This window comes from Chamaea fasciata, unplaced genomic scaffold (assembly GCF_029207755.1).
Source record: "Chamaea fasciata isolate MVZ Bird 193981 ecotype frontalis unplaced genomic scaffold, bChaFas1.0.hap1 SCAF_12, whole genome shotgun sequence".
Classification (NCBI taxonomy): Eukaryota; Metazoa; Chordata; class Aves; order Passeriformes; family Sylviidae; genus Chamaea; species Chamaea fasciata.
In genome coordinates, this window is record NW_027094097.1 from 9,145,746 (window position 1) to 9,165,235 (window position 19,490).

Sequence of the window (19,490 nt, forward strand, 5' to 3'; positions counted from 1 at the left end):
TGCCCTCTTCTGCCTCTCCATGGATGCCTTATTCCCACTTTCCAGGGTACCTGCGGTGGGGCGGAGCATCCCCACCCCGACCGTGCCCCACCCGTCCGTGGCCGTCCAATGGGCTGTGGCGGGGCGCGGCCCGGGGCGTGGCCGCGGCATATGCATGTATGCAGATGAGCAGGTGCGAACAGAGCGCGGCGACGGGACGGGACGGGACTGGACTTGGACGGGGACCGGGACGGGGACCGGGACGGGGACGGGGACCGGCGGCGGGGCCATGGCCACGGCCACGGCGGGGCCGCGGTCCTTCAGCGCCGCCGAGGTGCGGGCGCTCTGCGCGCAGGGCGCCTGCCTGGTCTCCTGCCACCGCCGCCTCTACGACCTGAGCGGCTTCGTGCGGCTGCACCCGGGCGGGGAGCAGCTGCTGCGCCGCCGGGCCGGCACCGACGTGAGCGCGGCGCTGGACGGGCCGCCCCACCGGCACTCGGCGAACGCCCGCCGCTGGCTGGAGCAGTACTACGTGGGGGAGTTAGAGGCCGGCGAGGAGCAGGTACCGCCGCGGGGCCGAACCGGGACCGGGGTGGGCACGGGCTATAGGGGAACCCTGGGGTATACACGGGCTCTGTGGGGTGCCTCAGATGCCGGGTCCAGGGTGAACAAGGGCTCTGCGTGCCCCCGGTGCTACTCCAGGATGTGCTGGGTCTGTACAGGGTGTCCCAGGTCCTGATCCAGGATGTACGGGGTCTCACTAAGGCACCCCGGGTCCCAGAGCCGGCATATACAGCGTTTCTATAGGGTGCCCCACGTCCTGGGACTGGGATGTACAGAGATTATAGGGTGCCCTAGGTCCTGGGTCCAGTTTTGATAGGGTGCTCCAGGTCTGTGCTCTCTGGAATCTGAGCAGTGCCGGGTTTATAGAGGATCTCAAGTCCAGAGTTCGTGGAGTCTGAGCTGTGCAGAGTCTGTGGGGCACCCTGGATCCAAACGGTGCAGGGTCTGAGCCATGCAGGGTCTCTAGGGCACTCCAGGTCCAGGCTTCTCAGCATCCAAGCTGTTCAGGACTTACTGAGGCTGGGCAGGCTTTGGGGCGTACATGGCAGGAAGTTTCTGCGGTGCATGCAGCATATAAGGTGTTTAATACACTCAGATCTCTGTCTGAGCTGTATGGGACATGGTGTATGTTGGGTCTGAGCATGACAGGACCCATAGGATCAGGCTCTGTAGGGTCTGGGATCTACAGGGCATGAGGGGTGAAGGGGCCATAGGGTGTTTGAGGCTCCTGGCATCTGGCATGGGTGGGGCCTGAAATGTGCAGGGTGCCAAGGTCCCATGTGCCTCCTGGCTCCCAGGAGTTCTGTGGGGCCTGATGTGCAGGGGACCCTATAGGGAACCAAGTGCACAGAGCCTGGTACACATAGGGTCCCACTCCACGGCCTCATTCTACCCTGGCCATGCTAGGAAGCAGGGCTGATGGGTGCATCTGCGGTGCCAATGTGGCATGGAGGTGTTGGGGTCTTTGGAGGGATGCTGGAGATGGAGCTCAGTGTCAGTTTTAGCAGGACTGTATGGCACAGAGTGGGCAATGGGACAGGACATGTTCCTGGCACTGTCAGCACTCAAGCAGGGACCAAGGTGCTGGGCACTGGGGTTTGCCAGTGGTGAGCAGCCACTGCTGAGGATAGGCGCTGTCCCTGAGTGCCTGGTGTGGGGCATGGGTGTCCATGACACAGCTCTGTCCCCACTGTGCCAGTCCTGTGCTGTCCAGGAGGAAGGGAAAGTTCCCTGGGGAAGTTCTGCAGCCTCCGGGTGGCACTGGGCACTCCTACCCAATTACCTGCCCCGGCACGCCGTGGGCAGGATGCTGAGCAGCGGGGCCAGCCCAGCCCCCTTCACCAGCCCAGCAGCGGCGTTCCCCTCTAGACATCCCAGCGAGGTCGGTGACCGGCCGGTCCCTCTGCGTGGTTGTTTGCTCTCACTGGGTGTCCTCCCCAGGGCGCAGCCTCGGCCCCAGCGCCACAGACAGGGCTTTGTTTCAGCCTCGGTGCAATGCCTGCATTTTTCCCGGATGGATCCCGACGATGGCACCTCCTCTGCTGGGACTCTCGCTGAGCCGCCGCCTCCTTGCAGGCGTGACGAGCCCAACGGGTTGGGGCGAAGGAAGGTACCGGACAAACGGGTTCTCGGGCCGCAGCCCGCGCCGAGGGGAGCTGCCACCATCCCAATGCAAATACATGGCGTGATAACGCCAAGGCGCAGGGAGATCAGACACTGCCTGGTGCCAGATAAAGCATCCCAGGCTGTAACACACAGGGGAGGAATTAGAGCTGCCTGCTGCACGGTGAGGCTGTGTCCAGCATGCACTGATGCGTGAGCTGCCCTGCCCTACTCCCCGCCCCCCAAAAATCCTCTCTGAGGAGAGGTGATGTCCTTGGCGGTGCTTGGGCTCGTGCTTTGGGGCAGCTGTAGTCCAAACAGCTCTTGGAAGGAAGTGTTACATTGCCCCAGTCTGGTTCCAGATCCCCACAACTTTGCCAGCGCCTCTCCTTGCCTGTTGGATGTCCCAGGGCTGCATCGTCCTCATGCTGAGGGATTCAGAATGCTGTGGTCCCACAGGCATCCAGAATTCTCCCCTGCTTCACCCAGGAATTTCCAGGATTTTGGAAGGGGGGAAAAATGTGTTAATGCAGGAGAGATAAAGAAGATAAGATCCAGCCTTCATCCCACTGGCCTTTCCATGCCCCTTCCTATGGCTCTCTCCTTCAGCCACAGGTCCCTTTTCTGCATCACCCAAATCCCTTTGGCTAAGGACAAATTAATCCCTGAACATTTTATCTATGCAAGCAGGACATATAGGGGAGATCAAAGTGACCAACAATTACCTAAACTAGACAGTGGATTTTAACAGTCTCGCTAGAAGGGAGCTGGATCATCTAATTACCCTTCCAGTTTGAGCAATGAGAGACTTTCATCACGGCCTCTTTGGGGTGCGTGACGTGGCTGTGAGTCACAGTAAATCCTCTGTCCCTCTCCGTTTTAGTGTCCTCTTCCTCTTGCCTGTATTGCTGCACATGGGGCTTGCCCTGGCTTTGTATGCCAACCTGAGCATGCTTGGATGTAGGCGGGACACTTTGGGCACTTCTTTGGGGGTGACGTAACAAGAAGTGGCTTTTTATACTGCTACTATGATTAGGACTTAAATTCACCTCCTTTTTATAGTCCTGCTGCACCCAGTTTAATGGGCTAAGACACAGCCTCGTGAGGCTCTGCCAGTCAGAGACCACAGACCACGATGCTGGTGGGATGATGGTGCTGGGATGGTGCCCCTACAAGCAGGGGCCTTGCTTGGGATGTCTGCACCTCCTGGGGTGTCCTCATGCTACATGCCTGTACCTGCGCTGCCAACAGAGCTTGTCCCATGTGGACACCGGCAAACTGAGCCTCTGAGGAGCTCAGTGAAGGTGCTGGGGGCTCTGGAGCAATGCAGAGATATGGTAGGACTCCTCTGGGGTTTGACTCACTGGGCAAATGGGTGGAAAATACCCCTGTGTCCAGGCTTTTGGCAGAGCAGCTGTTTGCAGGCAGCATTGCCCTGTCTGGGCCAGGGGAAGGTTTCCAGCTTCTCTGCCTGTGTCCCAAGAAGACTGAACCACTTGGACCACCGTTTCTGTCTGTATCTGCTCACATCACAGCTGGATTTTGTTCTTTTAATGCCCTAAGCCCTGATGCAGGACAGCACTGGGGTGGCACAGCCAGTGCTCCCCAGCTGGAGCAGGACCAGTGCTGAGCTCCCCATCTGACCCACGCAGGGCAGCCAGATGCTCGCAGGTGGATGCTGGGTCACCCAGTCACTGGATCATGCCCTGCCCTGGGTGTTTGGCCCTGTTGTGTACCAGCAGCACCTTGCTGGGACTGCCGCTCATTTACAGTTGCACTGCCTTGTAGGCGTTAACTTTCCCTTCCTTACATCAGGCCCCTTGTTCATCTTTCCTGCCAGGACCTGTTTGCCTGAGGACAACTCAGATGCATCTTCACCACCCACAAGTTACAGTAGAGCCCAGCTCAGCACAGCCCTTCAGCCTCCTTCCAACCCACCTTCTATTAGGAGGAGAATGGGTAGAAGCCCCAGCACTGGTTCAGGTCCCATGGGGCTTGATCCCAGCAGGGCCCCTGCGTCCTCGGGGCAGGCAGGAACAGGCCACCCTTTGGGGAGCCAGTCGGGACATGCCAGTGTGGTTTGCACCCTGGTTGCAACACAGCTCACGGTCCTTTCGGTGCCAGCCCCAGGGTGAGCAAGAGAAGAGCCTTCCTCCTGCTCCCCAGCTGAGGAAGAGGAGAGGTAGGAGATGATTCAGGTGCTGAGAGAGAGCTGCCATAGCACGCAGGGCATGGCATCTCACTGATGTCACCCAGTCCAGGTGCTAGTGGTGAGGTGGGATGTGAGCCCCCCAGTCCATCTCCCTGACCTGGGAGGACCGGGAAGCCTCCAGCTGTGACATGGTGTTCAGGCATCTGTGGGCAGGGGAACTGGAGGTGTGTGAACATTTCGGAAAAGGGAGGAGCGGTGCCGGGTATTGCGTCAGCCCAGCTTTCTTAAGCATCCTTCCTGCTGCTGGCTAGGTTGTGGTGCAAGCGTGAAGGTGGAGAGCACCAGCCCATTTCTCAGGGCATGGATAAGCCGTTTCACACTCTTAAAGCCAAATTTTCTTCCAAAGCACCTGAAGGGAAGAAACAAAACCTTAAATCCACCATGCTTTGCTGGATTTTAAGACGTGCCACCTGCCCTAGGGTTTTGGAATGTCTGGCTGAAGGACAGTGTGTAGTGTGGAAAATAGCAGTGGGAATCCTCATTGAGAAGTGTGGTGGTACATGGCATCAGCTCTTATCGGTGCTCTGCCTGCAGTAAAACTGATGCCAGTGGGATTCCAGTCTGGAAATACTGGCTGGAAATATCCCCTGTCCTTCCTTGCCCGCTGCCGCAGGCAAGGGGCTTCTTCAGAGCTGGGTAATGAAGTTCCTGTACCAGCAGAATGAGGCTTGAAATCCGGCTAGCCCAGAAAATGGGGTGGGAGCACAGCTTGCAAGGAGTGCCTGCTGTCAGCAAACAGTGCCTGAGCCCTGCCTTGGTGTCCCCAGCAAGGCACAGAGTAAAGTCCTGATGTGCTGGCAAGGTGACGCTGGTATTCGTGCATCCCAGGCCCTCCTGCAGCTGCCAGGGTGGTATTCCCATCAATAGGGCGGCAGTGCATCCCTCCTGGAGCAGTGGGGAGAGCATCCATTGAGGGGTTGGGAGAAAACCCTTCCACTCTGGAAGCGGCACAACTGGAAGCCCCGTTGGGCACGGCTGTGCTGCGGCTGCCGGGCCACGCCGTACCCTGCTCCAAGTTAATGGGTAACTCAAGGTGACAAAGCCGGAGAAAAGGCATGTTTGGCACGTCCTGCACGGGGAGCCAGCACTGCTGCCAGGGGGCACAGCTGGCTAGGGGTGTGCATGGGCACGCTGCAACCTCACCAAGCCCCCCACCAGCGGCATGGCTGGCGCCAGAGCTGGCACAGCTACAGGAAGGAGGCTGGTGCTGGCAGCTGGCAATGTGTTTGCTTCCAAGCATCAGTCAAGGCAGGTTTCTCCTGTTTCTCAGCCCGCTCTGGCAGTGGGACTGCATCTGGGTCTTCATCCTGCCACCACTGCACCGGTGCATCCCTTGTGCCTCAATGTGGTCTCCTGACCTACAACCAAACCCCAGGTCTCATATTCCACAGCCCATGGCAAAGGCGTCCAGCCCAGTGTCACCCTGTGAAGGACACTGTCTTTTTCCCTGGACAAGGTCCCTCCTTCTGTGTTTTTCCTTGTGCCCACAGCCAGGCTGGGGTGGTGGCACCTGCTGTACCACACTCCCCAGGTCTGCCAACCCAGCTTTCTGAGGGATCAAAAAGCCAAGCTGGGCTTTTGTTGGAGATCAGTGGGGTGGGAGGAGGGAACACTAACCCAGCAATGCCCCTTGCTTTACTGGCAGTGGCAAGGTGACCTCTGCTATGGCACTGCCCATTTGCAGGGGAAAATGCTGCCCCAGGGCCAAGAGTTTCTGTGTTGCCACCCTGAAGTACCCGTGCTGTCCTGGCTGTGGGCAGGGTATTCCAAACACTGGGCTCCACAGGAGGTTTCCAAAGAGCCCCGAGCCCGCGATGCTCGGTGCACAGTCCGAAGGGCAGCACAGCTCACTAGCAGCTGCTTCCCTCAGAAAACCTGCTCTGCAGGAACTGACTGTCTTAAACTCACTAGAATTTTCTCCATATTTGTTTAGCAGGCAGGAGCTCACTCTGGCTGTACCCCTGAGTGCTACAGGCACCACCATCCCCAGCTGAATCCGCCACTGGTGCTTCACCACAGGGTTTTCCTTCTCCTTTCAGAGCCTCTCTGAGGCCGTGGATGAGAAGGAGGTGGTTGCTGCAGCCCAGACTCCAGAGCAGACAGATCTCCGCTACAGAACAGTGGATGTGGACAAGGTAAGAGCTCTGGAGTTTCTCCAGCACACTGTTTGCCAGAGTGCTCCTGGGAAACACCAGGTCTCCTCTTCCTTGCATGACTGCTGGATTTCTGCTGGCCTCTTGGATGGGGGGGATAGCGTAAGGGTGCCAAACTGATTCAGCCACTTCTGCCCTTTCTCCTGGTGTGAATGGCATTGCTCATGCTTTTATTGCACAGGTGTGGCCACGCTGGGAGGCTCCCATTGCAGCAGCATGGGAGAGATGCCTTTCTCTGACAGCGGCTCTGCCCTTCCAGAGGGAAATGTTGCCAAGCCGCACCTTCCTTGCTTTTATTTCTTTCTTGCTTTATTTATTTTATTACTTTATTTATTTAATTTTTTTTCCCTTGCCTGAGCACTCATAATGAGCAGTAAGGGATTCCTCAGGCTGGGCAGGGTGATCCCTGTGTGTGTAGGGTGCTTCCTCCCCAGACAGCTGTTTTTCAAGCATGCCACAACAGTGGGGATTTGTCCCCAAGGTGCCTTTGGCTGTCCCTGTCCTCCATAGCACCATTTGGTCACCACATCTTGCATGCTCCCAGCTGGTTGGTGAGCATGCTTTTATCTTGTAAAAAGTTGGAGGGGATTTAGAGCAGGAAAACATCTTTCATCCCTCAAATTAATATTTTATCACTGAGCCCCTTTAAAAGAGAATGTGCCGTTTCAAGGTGACCTTTTTGCTTTAATTTTCCCCCTACCTCCCCAGTGGAGAACAGCTCTGTTCCCATCTCATACACCAGCTGGGGTTGTTTCCCTTCCTGCGTGATTGTGTTCATCCCTGCCTGCAGCAGAGCCCCCAAAATGCCCAGAGCCACCATGACTCCTTGCCCTGAACTGAGCCATCCCCAGCAGTGTCAGCACAACCCCAGGTGCCAGATTGCTGTGCCAGTGCTGTGTGGCACAAGCAGCCCAAGAAGAGCTGCCTGGCCCAGGGCTTGGCCAGGCAAGCACGGTTTCAATCCTGGCACAGGGGTGGGACCAAAAATCCACTTTATCTGGCCAGGCCAGCAGAAGATGCATCCAGGGATTCTGAGCAGTGGCAGAGGTGGTGCTGCCAGTTGTGCCTCCCTATTTTCATGCCATGCCAACATGCATACCCTTCTTATTCTTTCACCTCAGTTCAACCATGCACAGCACTGCACAGCAGCAGTGCTGGAGTCTGTGTTCCCATCCTGTATCCCTGCTCCCCATCCCTTCCCACTTTGCTCCACACTGGAGTGCCCAAACAGCTGTGATCACCCATATGTCCTCTGCACAGGAAGAAATGTCCTTGGATGAGGCAGTGCCATGAGGATTGGATCCGTGTGCCACCAGAGGGGTTCTGCTGGGGAATATCACTGCTCACTATCTAATCTTAGCTGTCCAAGAGGCAAAGAGCCTCAGTTATCAGGGCCCAATGCTGTGCCAGGTCTGGGTACAGCCACCTTCACCTTGATCTGATGGCAGGTACCTGGTGGCACGGTGAGCTAAGCCCCGTGTTTGTGGGTAGATGGGGCTGATGTGTGTTTGGCCCCTCATGTGCCCTGTGCTGGTGCTTGTGGGGAGCTCAGGGCACCTTGAAAACAGAAGCAACTGCTCTTGGGGCATGGGAAAGGGTTTGCAGCCCAAAATCCTGCAGCAGCAGCTCAGCTTTGTGCCTGGTACTGGGATGATTTGTGGCTTCCATAGCACTACAACCACTGTCTACTCCCCCAGGACCTGGTAGACTGGCAGAAGCCCTTGCTGTGGCAGGTGGGCTACTTAGGGGAGAAGTACGACGAGTGGGTGCACCAGCCTGTGGATCGGCCCATCCGCCTCTTCCACTCGGATTTCTTTGAGTTCCTCTCCAAGACAGCATGGTGAGCTCACAGGGTGTGCACTGTGCCCTGGATGGTGCCTGCTCAGGGATGGGGGGATGGCTCACCAGCCAGCAGGACACTTCCTCTAACATCTCCTTCTACCCCATAGGTACGTGGTGTTCATGGTATGGACGCCCGTGGTGCTCTATCTCAGCTGGGTCAGCTACACCTCCCTTGCTCAGGGCAACACCAGGCTCTTTTCCTCCTTCACCACAGGTAGGAGCAGCAGCAAAGCCTTCGGGCTTCCGTTACTGACCCCACTCTGGGTCCGGGGGCAGGACAGCCCTGGGTGGCTGGAAACCTGCATCCCTTCCTCATCCCTCCTTCTGTACGGGCTCACCAGAAGCCACATGCAAGAGCAGCAGATCAGCGCCTCTCCCTTTTGGCCACCAGCGTGTCCCCTGCATGAAGCCACCTGTGCTTGCCCACCTCCATCCCCTCCTCTCACCACAAGATTCGGCCCCCCCGGGAGATCAGCAAAGGCTCAGAGCCCGCTGACCTGCAGCCTGCTCCCTCTTGCCTCGGTTCCCTCAGTCCCCAGAAGGGAGCCCTGCGGGTGCCGGGGCGTGTTCCGATCTCCGCTGACGCCCACCCCGGGCCGCGGCTGAATGCCGGCGTGGCGGCCGAACAAACCCGGCTCTCAGCACCGCCGGCGCCGCACAGTGCGAGGCTTGTTTGCCCGAAACGCCTGCCCTTGAATCTCCCACTGTCTGCTCCCTGCTCCCCCGGGAATAACAAGCGTGGCCGGGGCAGGCTGTCTTCTTTGTTGTCCTTTTTTTTTTTTTTTTCCCCTTTTTGTTTTTTTTCTGGGTTCCCTATTTTTTTGCAAGGTGCCACCCAGTGCCAGCTGTGCCGGCTGTGGGGTGGGGAGTGCCTTCTGCACAGGCACCCCCTCCTCCTTGTGGCATTCAGCACCTTGCTGCCAAGTTTTGTGGGTCTTTTTTCTTAAAAATAAGCGGGTTTTGGGGGAATCCAAATTTTGCAAGGAAGGACACAGGGTTGGCACGCAGCCCTGAAAGGAGGTGGCTGAAAAATGTTCTGCGGGGGAAAGTGCCCAACAAATCTATTCTTTTCCCCCCAAAAAAATAAACACCAACACCAACAGCACTGTTATACTGTCACGAGTGCTGCCTGTGCAACTAAGGTCCCTCCTGCCTTGTTCTGGTGGGTGAAGCATCTTTGTGATGATGACACAGTCCCTAGAGTGCACATCCAAGCCCCTGCTGGCATCTGGAATGCAGGGAATTCCCCCCACCGGCTTCCTGAGGCAGCAAGAAGTTGATTGTTCCTATAAATTGACGGGAATCAAAGGAAAATGGTGTTTAAAGCAGTGCTTGGGCAGGTAGCTCCCTAGAGAAACTCAGGGCAGGAGGTGAATGAGAGGTGGGAGGGAGAGCTGAGCATCACCCTGATGTCAGTGGGAGGATAGTGATAGATAAAAGCACCTGCATGTTTCCTGCCCTGCTGACCGCTGCACATCTCATTGTGTAGAGTACTCCATCCCCATCCACAAATACTACTTCCCCTTCATCTTCCTCCTGGGAATGATCCTGTGGTCCCTGATAGAGTACCTCATCCATCGCTTTGTCTTCCACATGAAGCCACCCGCTAGTAACTACTATCTCATCACCCTGCATTTCTTGCTGCACGGGCAGCATCACAAGGTGAGTCGCAGCTCCCACCCCCGCTGGCGCCTGCTGGGCCGTGGGAATGGTGGCCTTTGCCCCACTGGAGCCTGTTACTGCCTGGCCTTTGCCCTGGCAGAGCCTGTTCATGCCTGTTCAGTGTGACTGGTGGCATCCCAAGCAAAGCACTTACCCAATACCAGAGAGGGCTGCAAAACAGCCTTGGAGGACTTGGAGTTAAATTTTCAAGCTGCGTGGTTGGGCGAGGAGGAAGACCAAAAGAGCCATAGGTTCCCTCTAGCTTTGCTGGAGGAAAAGGCCCTGTGGAGATTAGGGACCTGCCAGATAAAGCCACCACCTGCCTGGGCACCTTGGCATGCATGGGGGGCTGTTCTTGCCACCGGGTACAACTTTGGGGAGGGTTTTTGGTGTTGGCTTCTCCCAGATGGGCTTCCCCGATGCTTGGCAGGGATGTGCTGGGGGAGGCGGGGTGAGCTGGGAGCTGCCTGTCTCACCATCCTCTCTGCTTCCAGTCTCCCTTCGACAGCTCCCGCCTGGTGTTCCCTCCTGTGCCGGCCTCGCTGGTGATCGGCTTCTTCTACGGAGTGCTGCGGCTCCTGCTGCCCGAGGTGCTGGGGCTCTCCATCTTTGTCGGGGGCCTCTGCGGCTACGTCATCTACGACATGATGCACTATTACCTCCACTACGGCTCACCCAAAAAGGGCACCTACCTGTACGGCCTGAAGGCTTATCACGTCAAGCACCACTTTGAACACCAAAGATCAGGTAGTGCCATGTTCCCCACGCATGCTGGCAGGGGCAAAGGCTGTCAAAGATCCAGTCTACCTGCATGCGTGCAGCTGATTGGTCCAAAATGTTTGGGATTTGGGATGAGGAAAGCCAAGCACTGCACTTCTGGGGAAGCAGCATGTGAGGTGCTGTAGCCCATGGTGAATTATTTCCTGGCTCCCAGGTTGAGGATGGGGAGCCAGAGCAGCACAGGGGTGAAGGCACCAGCCTGTCTCACTGGTGGGCATCAGCGCTGCCTGGAATGCCAGGGTGGAGGCCAAACCCCCATGGTGCTGAGATGTGGGTGCCTATCCCTGCCCGGGGCAGCATCTCTTTCTGCTGGGAGGTGTTGACAGGTGTAGGGTGAGGCCCTGGGCTTCCCCAGATCCACCCCACACTTTCCCTAGCCCAGTGCTTGCTCAACCTGCCCTTTGCCCAGTTTCCTAGGAGAAAACACCCCATCCAGATAAGCTATCATCCATGGGGCTTATTGGCATGGCCCCGCCAGCTCCCGCTCCCTCTGCTCTTCCTCCTTGTCCTCACTTTGCCTTCCTCCCTTCCCAAAATGTGGACACTCCTTCCTCACCAGTTACAGAGTCCTTGCAACACCTCGATGATGGTGGTGACGTGGGCTGAACTCTCTCTTCCCTGCCCACAGGTTTTGGCATCAGCACACGCTTCTGGGATTATCCTTTCCGAACACTCATCCCTGAGGAGACCTTCAAGAAAGAGGACTGACAGCCCCAACCCAGTGCTCAGCTGCTGGCTCTGTACCCCCTGAACTGGGGCTGGTGCCCTTCCCCGAGAGGCCAGCTGGTCCCTGCTCCCTTCCTGGGGGCTGAGCCACAGCAGTGACTCCAAAGTGGAGCATCCCTGTGGAGAGGTGTGGTCCAGCTGTGGCACTGGCAAGGGCATGGGGGTGCTGAGGATGGTGAGGAAAGGGGAGGAGGAGGCTGTGGGGTTCCCTGGTGGACTCCTGCCCCTACCTCGCTGCCCTCCCGCTCCAGGCTATGGATGCACGGGCAGATCTGCTGCCTGAAAGATGAAGTGCCTGAGGCCGCCCTCCCTCCTCCGCCCTGGCACCTTGCCGCAGCTCCTGTCTCTCCTGGGGTGCCCTCTCCCCAGGGCATCCAACATGCTGCAGTTACCCCTACTGCCTCCTAACTGCTGCCAAGGGGATTCCCTGTCCTAGGTCCTTCTCCCAGCCTGATCTCAGCACAGGGTTTTCCTGGCCTGCTGCCCATTTGGGGCGGGTCCCGCAGGTCTGGACTGTGCCTTTTTCTAACGAGTGCACCCATATTTCTCTGCCAGATTTATCAAGTTCATGGTCTTCACAGACATTGCCTACTTGAAACTCAGACTCCAATGAAAAGAATTACTATGAGATGCCTTTTTTTGCTGATCCTATGATTTTATTTTTTATTATTTTTTTTCCCTAATGTTTACGGCAGATATTTAAAGGTTTAAAATGAATTTATATGTAAAACTCTAGACGCTACAATTGTAAATAAACTGTATATTTTGAAAAATAAAACTTTCTAAAAAGGGTCTGGCAAATGAATCCCCCAGGGCTGCTCACAAGGCTGTTCTCCCACTCCTCGTGTGTCCCTTTCCAGGTGCTGATGGCCCTTGGAGCCACCATTCCTGGTTCCCCTTGTCAACCACGGTGAGGTAGGAGATTTGCAGGGGATATTCTCAGCAGACCTGTGTGACGCTGGGGCTCTGGGTAAGCAGAAGCTGCCACTCACTTCTCTGAAGTTGGGCAATAGCACCGCATGTGCCCCAGCGCTTCCCAAAATCAGCCTGGTTCTCTGACGGAGCTGTCTGCAAAACTTCCTGTGCTCCCAGCAGAGGTCAAGCCCTGTTTCCAGCACTGGTGTCCAAAGCCTGCCTCCTTTGGTGCTGGGGGCTCCTGGGGCTCAGGGATGGGGAGAAGAGCAGGGCTGTGCTCTGGAGGATCTCACTGCACATGCAGGAAGTTCAGCAGGGCACAGAGCCCTTGCTGTGGGTGTTCCAGTGCCCTGGGAAAACCTTCCCTCAGCTGCCAGCACAGCAGAATGGGTTGTGGTGCTCAAAATAGCAGAAGCATCATTACAGGGGGCACAACTTCCCCATCCCCTTTTCCCACTGCACTTCCTGTGGGCAATTCCTTCTTCCATCAGGCAAAACCCAGCACAAGGGCATACAGGCCTTGGGAATGCCCCTAGTAGCTTTCTGGGAACTGGGAGCTGTGATGGCATGGGAAGCTGGGTTGCACAATGTCCCTTCCGCTGTGACACCCTTTAAAGCCGCGCTCGTCCTGCGTGCCCCTCCAGCCTGTGGAGGCAGCCGAGGCCAGCGGAGCAGGACCAGGTAACAGTTTCTCCTGGCAAGCCAAGATCCTTCCTTGGGGGCCCTGCTGGAGAGAGCCTGAAGAGGACAGGAGAGTGGCTGCAGCTGGATGCTGGGTGCGTTTCTATCTCGTTTCCAGTCAGTAGGACCTGGCGCCCCTCTCTTAGGGCTGGCTGCCTCGGAGGGGCTGCTGCTAATTTCCCTGCAACAGGGGTGGTTTTCTGTCCTTGCTATCTGCATGTGGGCTGGGGACCAGGCGCCATCCCCGTAGGGATGGTGAGCGCATAGAAAGAGCATGATTTAAAATCTTAAGTGGGCAGAACAGAGCTATGGGGAGAAAATGTGGAGAAGCTGGGGCTGTGAAGATGTGCAAGCCTTTATTAGATGGGTGACCACAGAGAGAGACATTGGGTAGAAATGGAAGTAGATCTTTACAGCCAAAGATACAGGCCCTGTGGGCAGGAACCCAGGGTACTGTACGGCTGGAGCCAGGAATGCTGCCGGGGGGATGCTTCTTGGGTTACTGATATCCCTGTTCCTCTGGATGGAAGATCTCTGGGATGGCTCACACTAAATTAATGTACATATATCAAGCCAAAATATCTTTTGCTAATGCAGAGAAAGATGTGCCACTACTGCTGCTACCGATGTCTCTGTGTGTGTGCCTGCTCCAGTCTGCACAAGCAGCTGCAGTGCCAGGCAAAGCAGGGAAAGCAAAGCAGCTGGAGATGTGAGGGGCTGTGGGAGAATGTGTGCCATATCAGCGTGTTCCTTAGGGTGGAAGGCGTGGAAGAGCTGCATCTAGCTGATCTCCGAGCAGCACCTCAATCTTACAAGCACCAGACACTGCCAGCCCCCATCCTCAGCGGCCAAGCTCTTTGCTGCCAGCATGGACATCGTGGAGAGGGTCCTCTCTGTGGCCCAGGCCATCTATGCCCAATTTGAGCAGGTGAAGTGCTGTAAGCACCAGTGCCAGCGCCTTGTGGAGCGCATCCAGATTCTGCTGGAGCCCGTGAGAATCCTTAGGAATCAGCCACGACAGCACATCTCCCACCACGAAGAGGAACTGATGAAAAAGCTGCTCCAGGCACTGGGGGAAGCACAGAAACTCGTGATGAAATACAGCCAGACCAGCTGGATCCAGAAGTTCCTGCGAGCCCGAAGTACTGGTGAGGAGTTTGTCTGGGTGAATGAAAGCCTGGAGGACATTGCCCAGGGGCTCTCGCTCCTGCTGCAGGCAGAGCAAAAGCAGGCTTTCCTGGAAGCTTTCCAGTCAAAGACATGTCGCAGGCAGGATGCTGAAGACCTGAGGGATGACAGAGCTTTCTTGGACCAGGTGATTGCAAGTGAGTGCATTTAGCAAACCCTCTTTTTCTGCAACCAGTGGTTGGCCCCTCTCTCTAGCTGATGCCTAGCTCTGGCTTGATGGCCATGACCATGAAGAGCCAAAGGGACATTTAAACCATGAAAAAACAAACCACACCATCATACTTGTTCATACAGTGGCCCAACCTCTGCTTGTTTCTCTCCCTAGGTACTGAGGAGCCCAAAGATGTGGTTGAGGAGATCTACATCGACAGGGAGTGTATGGAGAGCAAGGTGGACTGGATGCAAAGCGAGCTGAACAAAGTCATTCGTGAGATGGAGCGTAAGTCAGTGTCACACCACCTGCACCCTGGGCACTGTGCCCTTTCCCCCCAAGCCCTGCCTAATGTGTCCCTTGTTCCCTTCTGGCACATGGTGGGAGCAGGCTTGAAGAAGGTCAACGTTGGTAAAAGAGAAGACATCACTGAAATCAAGCGAGACCACCTCACTTTCCACAGGCACCTGCAGGACACAGAGAGCTACGACCTTTATGAGGGCGAGTACCTCAAGTACCCTGTTGCCATCAAAACCTTCAAGAGGCCACTGACCACTGACCCAGTGTGAGTTGTCCTGGGTGGGAACGAGTGTGGCCCCAGGAGGGTGGCACAGCACTATGTCATGCCTTGTTCCTGGGATCTCACCATGCTGTCCATTTCCACAGCAAGGTGAGAGACATCTTTGAGAAGGAGATTCAGACCCTGAAGAAGTTTGAGTCTCCAAACATCCTGCGCATGTATGGGATCTGCATTGAGGAGAACGGTAGGGGTGTCACATTAATGTCACCCTTTTCCTCCCCTGCCGTCCCCAGTGCTAGCTGGTGGCCCATGCCTTGTTGTGGTCCCCTCCCAAGAGGTGGCACAAGACAGGATGCTTTTGCCTTGCAGATGGGAGCCCCTGCTTCTCCATCATCATGGAGTACTGTAAGCATGGGACACTGCGGGATGTGCTGAACAAGCAACAGCATCTTTCCTGGGATATCCGCATCCGGATGGCCCTGGGAGCCGCCAGAGGCCTTTACAGGTGAGCGCCTGTATAAATCAGTGAGTAACTCCACCTGATGACCCGAAAGCTGAGGGCAGCTTCCTGATATCTCAGAGTAAGCCGTGGTGTCCTGTTGGACACTGATTCCCAGTGACGCTACCTTGAGACACTGGGATGGGAGGCTGGTGATGGGATAGGTAGTGGATTTGGATACAGTAGCTCCCATCTACCCTGGTCACTGTCCCCTACATCTGGCTTCAAGCCTACAAAGGCCTGGAAGGGAGATATCCCATTCCCCAGATCCACAGGGCAGATTTGGAAGTACCCTACAGCACAGCCAGTTCTCCTTACAGGTCCTGCTCATCCACAAGGTTTGTTGCTTTGCCCACAGCAGTTCTTTCAGCACGTCCTGGAAAGGTTGGCTTGGCAGGGTTGATCCACCAAGACAGGCAGAGAGCTGCTGGCTTCTCTGGATGCATGTCAGTCATTGCCTTCATGGCAGGAGGGAGCGCTGAGGTGGGGATGGGTCAGTCCATCATCATCATCATCATCATCATGTGTTGCCCTTGGTTCCATCCATTTGCAGGTTGCACCAGACAGGGGAGAAGTCCCGACTCCATGGCTGCATCTGCAGTAGCAAGTTCCTGGTGGCTGGGGATTACTGTGTGAAGGTAAGCACCACACTTGGAGATGCTTTTGGGAGTTTTAAATGGTTTTGTGGATGTCTCCCTCCACCAACACTGAAGGGAATTGTGATGGTCCAGGATAAAATGGGGTAGTGTCATCTCCTCTGTGACTTTAGGCACTTCAACCTCCCTGTCTTGGTGTTAATCATCAGCAAAGTGAGTGTTCCTAAAGCATCCAGCCTAGGATGAGCTCAAGCTGGGGCAATTCACCTGCCCTCACCTCTGATTTTGCTTGAAGGAAGAGACCTGTGCAGGGCAGCACACACAGCTGCACACCAGTTGTTGCTGCCCAGGGCATCTCCTTCTGTTCTCTCCATCTCAGGGCAGTCCCTAGCTGCACCACAGGTTTCTACTTCTCCTTTTCTCTCTCTCATTCTCTCCATCAGCTGTCAGGATTTGAGCTGTGTGAAACAGAATCATCCATCAAAAGGAAAGCCAAGAAGGAGTGGAAACAAGTCTCTATGTTGGCTTACATCGCTCCAGAGAACCTGAAAGACATCAACTACCCCTACAAGAGGCCCTGTGAAATATACAGGTGTGTCTGTCCCTCCCAGGAGATGCCTGTGTGCAGGCAGGTGTCTGGCAGAGTAGCGCTGAACTGTGGAAGGAGGCCAGGTTTAATCAGACACACAAGCAGGTGCTTCCAGTTGGCATAGCCCAACACTCCTCTCCATTAGAAGGGAGAAATACACGGTGGAATGAATACTGAGACTCTTGTTTGTCTCCTTCCAGCTTCGGGGTCGTTCTGGCAGAGATTGCAACCTCCAAAATCCCATTTGAAGGTGAGACAGAAGTACCTGGTTCCCTGTGTAAAAGCCACATGGCACAGAGTGATTCCAGTCTCGCACTGGATGCTCCCTCCACTTTCCCTGAGCATCCCAAGCAAGTGCCAGTGGCAGTGCCTGGTGTTCCTGACTCTGCATGACAGCTTCATAACTTCTCCTGAAACTCCAATATAGTAAAGTACAGCTTATAGTAAAGCAACCTGCTTAAACCACATGCAAATAATTTTTGTTTCTATTGGATGGTCATGTGCATTTAAGCATAAACATATCTTGCTCTACTGGAGCCCAACAGTGTCATGCCAAACACGGTGGGATTCATTGCAGATGAAGTTCGGGTCGTTTCCCTGCTGGCTTCTCCCTGCCAAAGGCTGCAGGCAGGCTCTTGGCTTTGCACTGGGTTTCCTCCCCAGCACCCTCCTGTGGCAGCAGAGTTCCAGCCTGACACTGCTGTTGTCACTCCTTGTCTAGGCTGCACTCCTGAGGAGATCGTGGAGAAAATCTGCAATCATCATTACTGGGACCCTCTTGAGGAAGATTGTCCCGAAGATCTGAGGAAAATCATTGAACAGTGCCAGGCCTTTGACCCTTCCCAACGCCCTTCTGCCGAGGGTAAGTGTCCCAGACACCTGCTCCACAGGCCCTTTGCATCCTTTAATCAGCTACTTCAGCAGGCAGTTTGCCCCTTATTTCCCATATTAATTTGTCTGGCGTTGTGTTTTGGGATCCTTAGTTGACCTTCCTTTTCATGCTAACAAGTCCCCCAGTTCCAGACCTCACACATTAACCTTTATTTACCCATGCCAGTGACAATAGGCTGTTCGTTCATTTGGTGTCATATAAAAGTAGCTTTTTCTCTCAGACAAGTACTGAACTGGAAGTCGGAGTCTGTGAGTTAATCCCCACTCTGGTCCTGCAGATCCTATTAACTGGAGAAGCAGCCACAAACCTCTGCAGGAGCATTTCCTGCCTTGGGCTTTGAGCAGTAAATTGCAGTCTTGGGCATTGCTCTGTGACAGGGAAGTTTTCACTGTCTCTGAAGCTGGTTTGTGTCTGATCAGATGAGTAACTGGTCTCCATCAAGAGATACAACAGCAACATCAGGAAATTATAGAGAAACATTTCTGGTGTGTTTGAAGTCACTGAAGTCATACCCTTCCCTTGGTTCATCAGTCTCAGGGGAGAAAACCTCCCTCAGTCACATCCACTCCATCCTGTAGGGCCAGATCCATACAAGAGGTGTGCGAATTGTGCCCAAGAAACCATTTGAGTGTCATGTCTGTGTGCTTCCATTTCCCACCAGCACCTCCCTCAGCAGACCCTGGCACAGGGAATTGCCCTGGCTGAAGCGAAAATGCCCAATTATCATTAGGGACGTTGGCAAAGCCAGCCTGAGGACACAAGATGCCTTCATTTCTCTAATATGACCCTAATCCAACACCAATGACTGCGTGGTGCTGAGCTGGAAGGCCAGTTTATTGCGGCTGTTTGTTCACAAGGGGTTTTCCACACTTTTGTTTGGGCTGTGCTGTCTGCTCAGGCTGTCCCCTGCTAATCCCTGCCCATTTGTGCTGGCCCAGGAGAGTGTGACTGCCTGCCCCAGTCATTATCAGTGAGGGAAAACCATCTTCTCATCTGTTAAAAAAAATCCAAACAAGCCTACAACAAATCCTATGTTGATTAATGCCGTCCTTGTGTTTTGCAGAGATCGTGGACTCGCTGGCTGACCTGGAGAAAAGCAGAAACCAAGGGAGTTAACTGTGGAAAACAGGGCTGGGTGACCCGGGGCAGCAAGCCCAGGAGTGCCACTCACCCCTCTTCCCCCTTCAGAGACTGATGGTTCAATACTCCTGTGTTTGTCTCTGCGTGACACCTTCGCCTCGCCAAGGGGCCATGCCTGGGTGGCCTTGGAGGCAGCTGGGGAGTGAGGTGGCTTGAGGAGAGGCTGCCAAGAAGCCTAGAGGGACCAGAGGGATGGAACACGTAGTTTCTTTTACAAGAAAAGACTGAGGGAGTTGAGCCTGTTCAGCCTTGAGAAGAGACGACTGAGAGGGGACCCCATCAGTGCCTGTCTCTATCTGAAGAGAGACTTCAGAGGTTGGACCAGGCTCTGCTGGGTGACGCCCAGCAATAGGACAAGAGTCAAAGAGCAGAAAATGATACATAGGAAGTTCCACGAGAATACGAGGGAGAACTTCTTTCCTGTGCGGGTGATCATACACCGGAACATTGCCCAGAGAGGGTGTGGAGTTTTCCTCACTTGGCGATATTCCAGAAACATCTGGATGCAATCCTGTGAAACGTGCTCTAGGACAATGCTGCTTGAGCAGGGAGGTGGGACCAGATGACGCACTGCGCTCCTTTCCCACCTGACCCATTCTGTGATTCTCCTCGGCCCCGCCCCTGCCCACGGGGCCCGGCTACCCTGGGACTCCCCCCGGTTTCCCCCAAATCCTTTCCGGCTCCGCTCGGCTCCCCTCGGGATTCCCCCTGATTTTTCCCGGGCCCCCCCAGGTACCCCTTTAGCTTCCCCCCCGTTCTCCCCGGTTCCCCCCCGGTCTTCCCGGGCTCACTGCCGCCG

The 19,490-nt window shown here is 55.4% G+C and overlaps 2 protein-coding genes across 2 annotated transcripts; both read left to right on the top strand.

The window, feature by feature from the left end:
- The first annotated feature begins 244 nt into the window (after nucleotides 1-244).
- FA2H (fatty acid 2-hydroxylase) lies at nucleotides 245-12,312 on the top strand. Its single transcript, XM_066194701.1, has 7 exons — nucleotides 245-541; nucleotides 6,397-6,492; nucleotides 8,208-8,350; nucleotides 8,460-8,566; nucleotides 9,842-10,014; nucleotides 10,509-10,761; nucleotides 11,423-12,312. The coding sequence occupies exons 1-7, from the start codon at nucleotides 269-271 to the stop codon at nucleotides 11,500-11,502; spliced, it is 1,125 nt and encodes a 374-aa protein (XP_066050798.1). The 5' UTR covers nucleotides 245-268; the 3' UTR covers nucleotides 11,503-12,312.
- A 785-nt stretch (nucleotides 12,313-13,097) lies between these two features.
- Nucleotides 13,098-18,698, top strand: MLKL (mixed lineage kinase domain like pseudokinase). Its single transcript, XM_066194433.1, has 11 exons — nucleotides 13,098-13,211; nucleotides 13,872-14,441; nucleotides 14,630-14,743; nucleotides 14,846-15,020; nucleotides 15,122-15,219; nucleotides 15,345-15,480; nucleotides 16,028-16,112; nucleotides 16,514-16,662; nucleotides 16,860-16,909; nucleotides 17,381-17,521; nucleotides 18,615-18,698. Exons 2-11 carry the CDS (start codon nucleotides 13,985-13,987, stop codon nucleotides 18,665-18,667), a joined length of 1,458 nt encoding a protein of 485 aa, XP_066050530.1. The 5' UTR covers nucleotides 13,098-13,211; nucleotides 13,872-13,984; the 3' UTR covers nucleotides 18,668-18,698.
- The last annotated feature ends 792 nt before the right edge of the window (nucleotides 18,699-19,490 follow it).

Bases quoted from the DNA above. Each gene is read 5' to 3' on its own strand.
- MLKL (XM_066194433.1), top strand. From the start codon at position 13,985: ATGGACATCGTGGAGAGGGTCCTCTCTGTGGCCCAGGCCATCTATGCC. The intron at 15,021-15,121 runs GTGAGTTGTCCT...CCATTTCCACAG, and splicing joins CCACTGACCACTGACCCAGT to CAAGGTGAGAGACATCTTTG. The intron at 15,220-15,344 runs GTAGGGGTGTCA...TTTGCCTTGCAG, and splicing joins GATCTGCATTGAGGAGAACG to ATGGGAGCCCCTGCTTCTCC.
- FA2H (XM_066194701.1), top strand. From the start codon at position 269: ATGGCCACGGCCACGGCGGGGCCGCGGTCCTTCAGCGCCGCCGAGGTG. The intron at 6,493-8,207 runs GTAAGAGCTCTG...CTACTCCCCCAG, and splicing joins GAACAGTGGATGTGGACAAG to GACCTGGTAGACTGGCAGAA. The intron at 8,351-8,459 runs GTGAGCTCACAG...TCTACCCCATAG, and splicing joins TTCCTCTCCAAGACAGCATG to GTACGTGGTGTTCATGGTAT.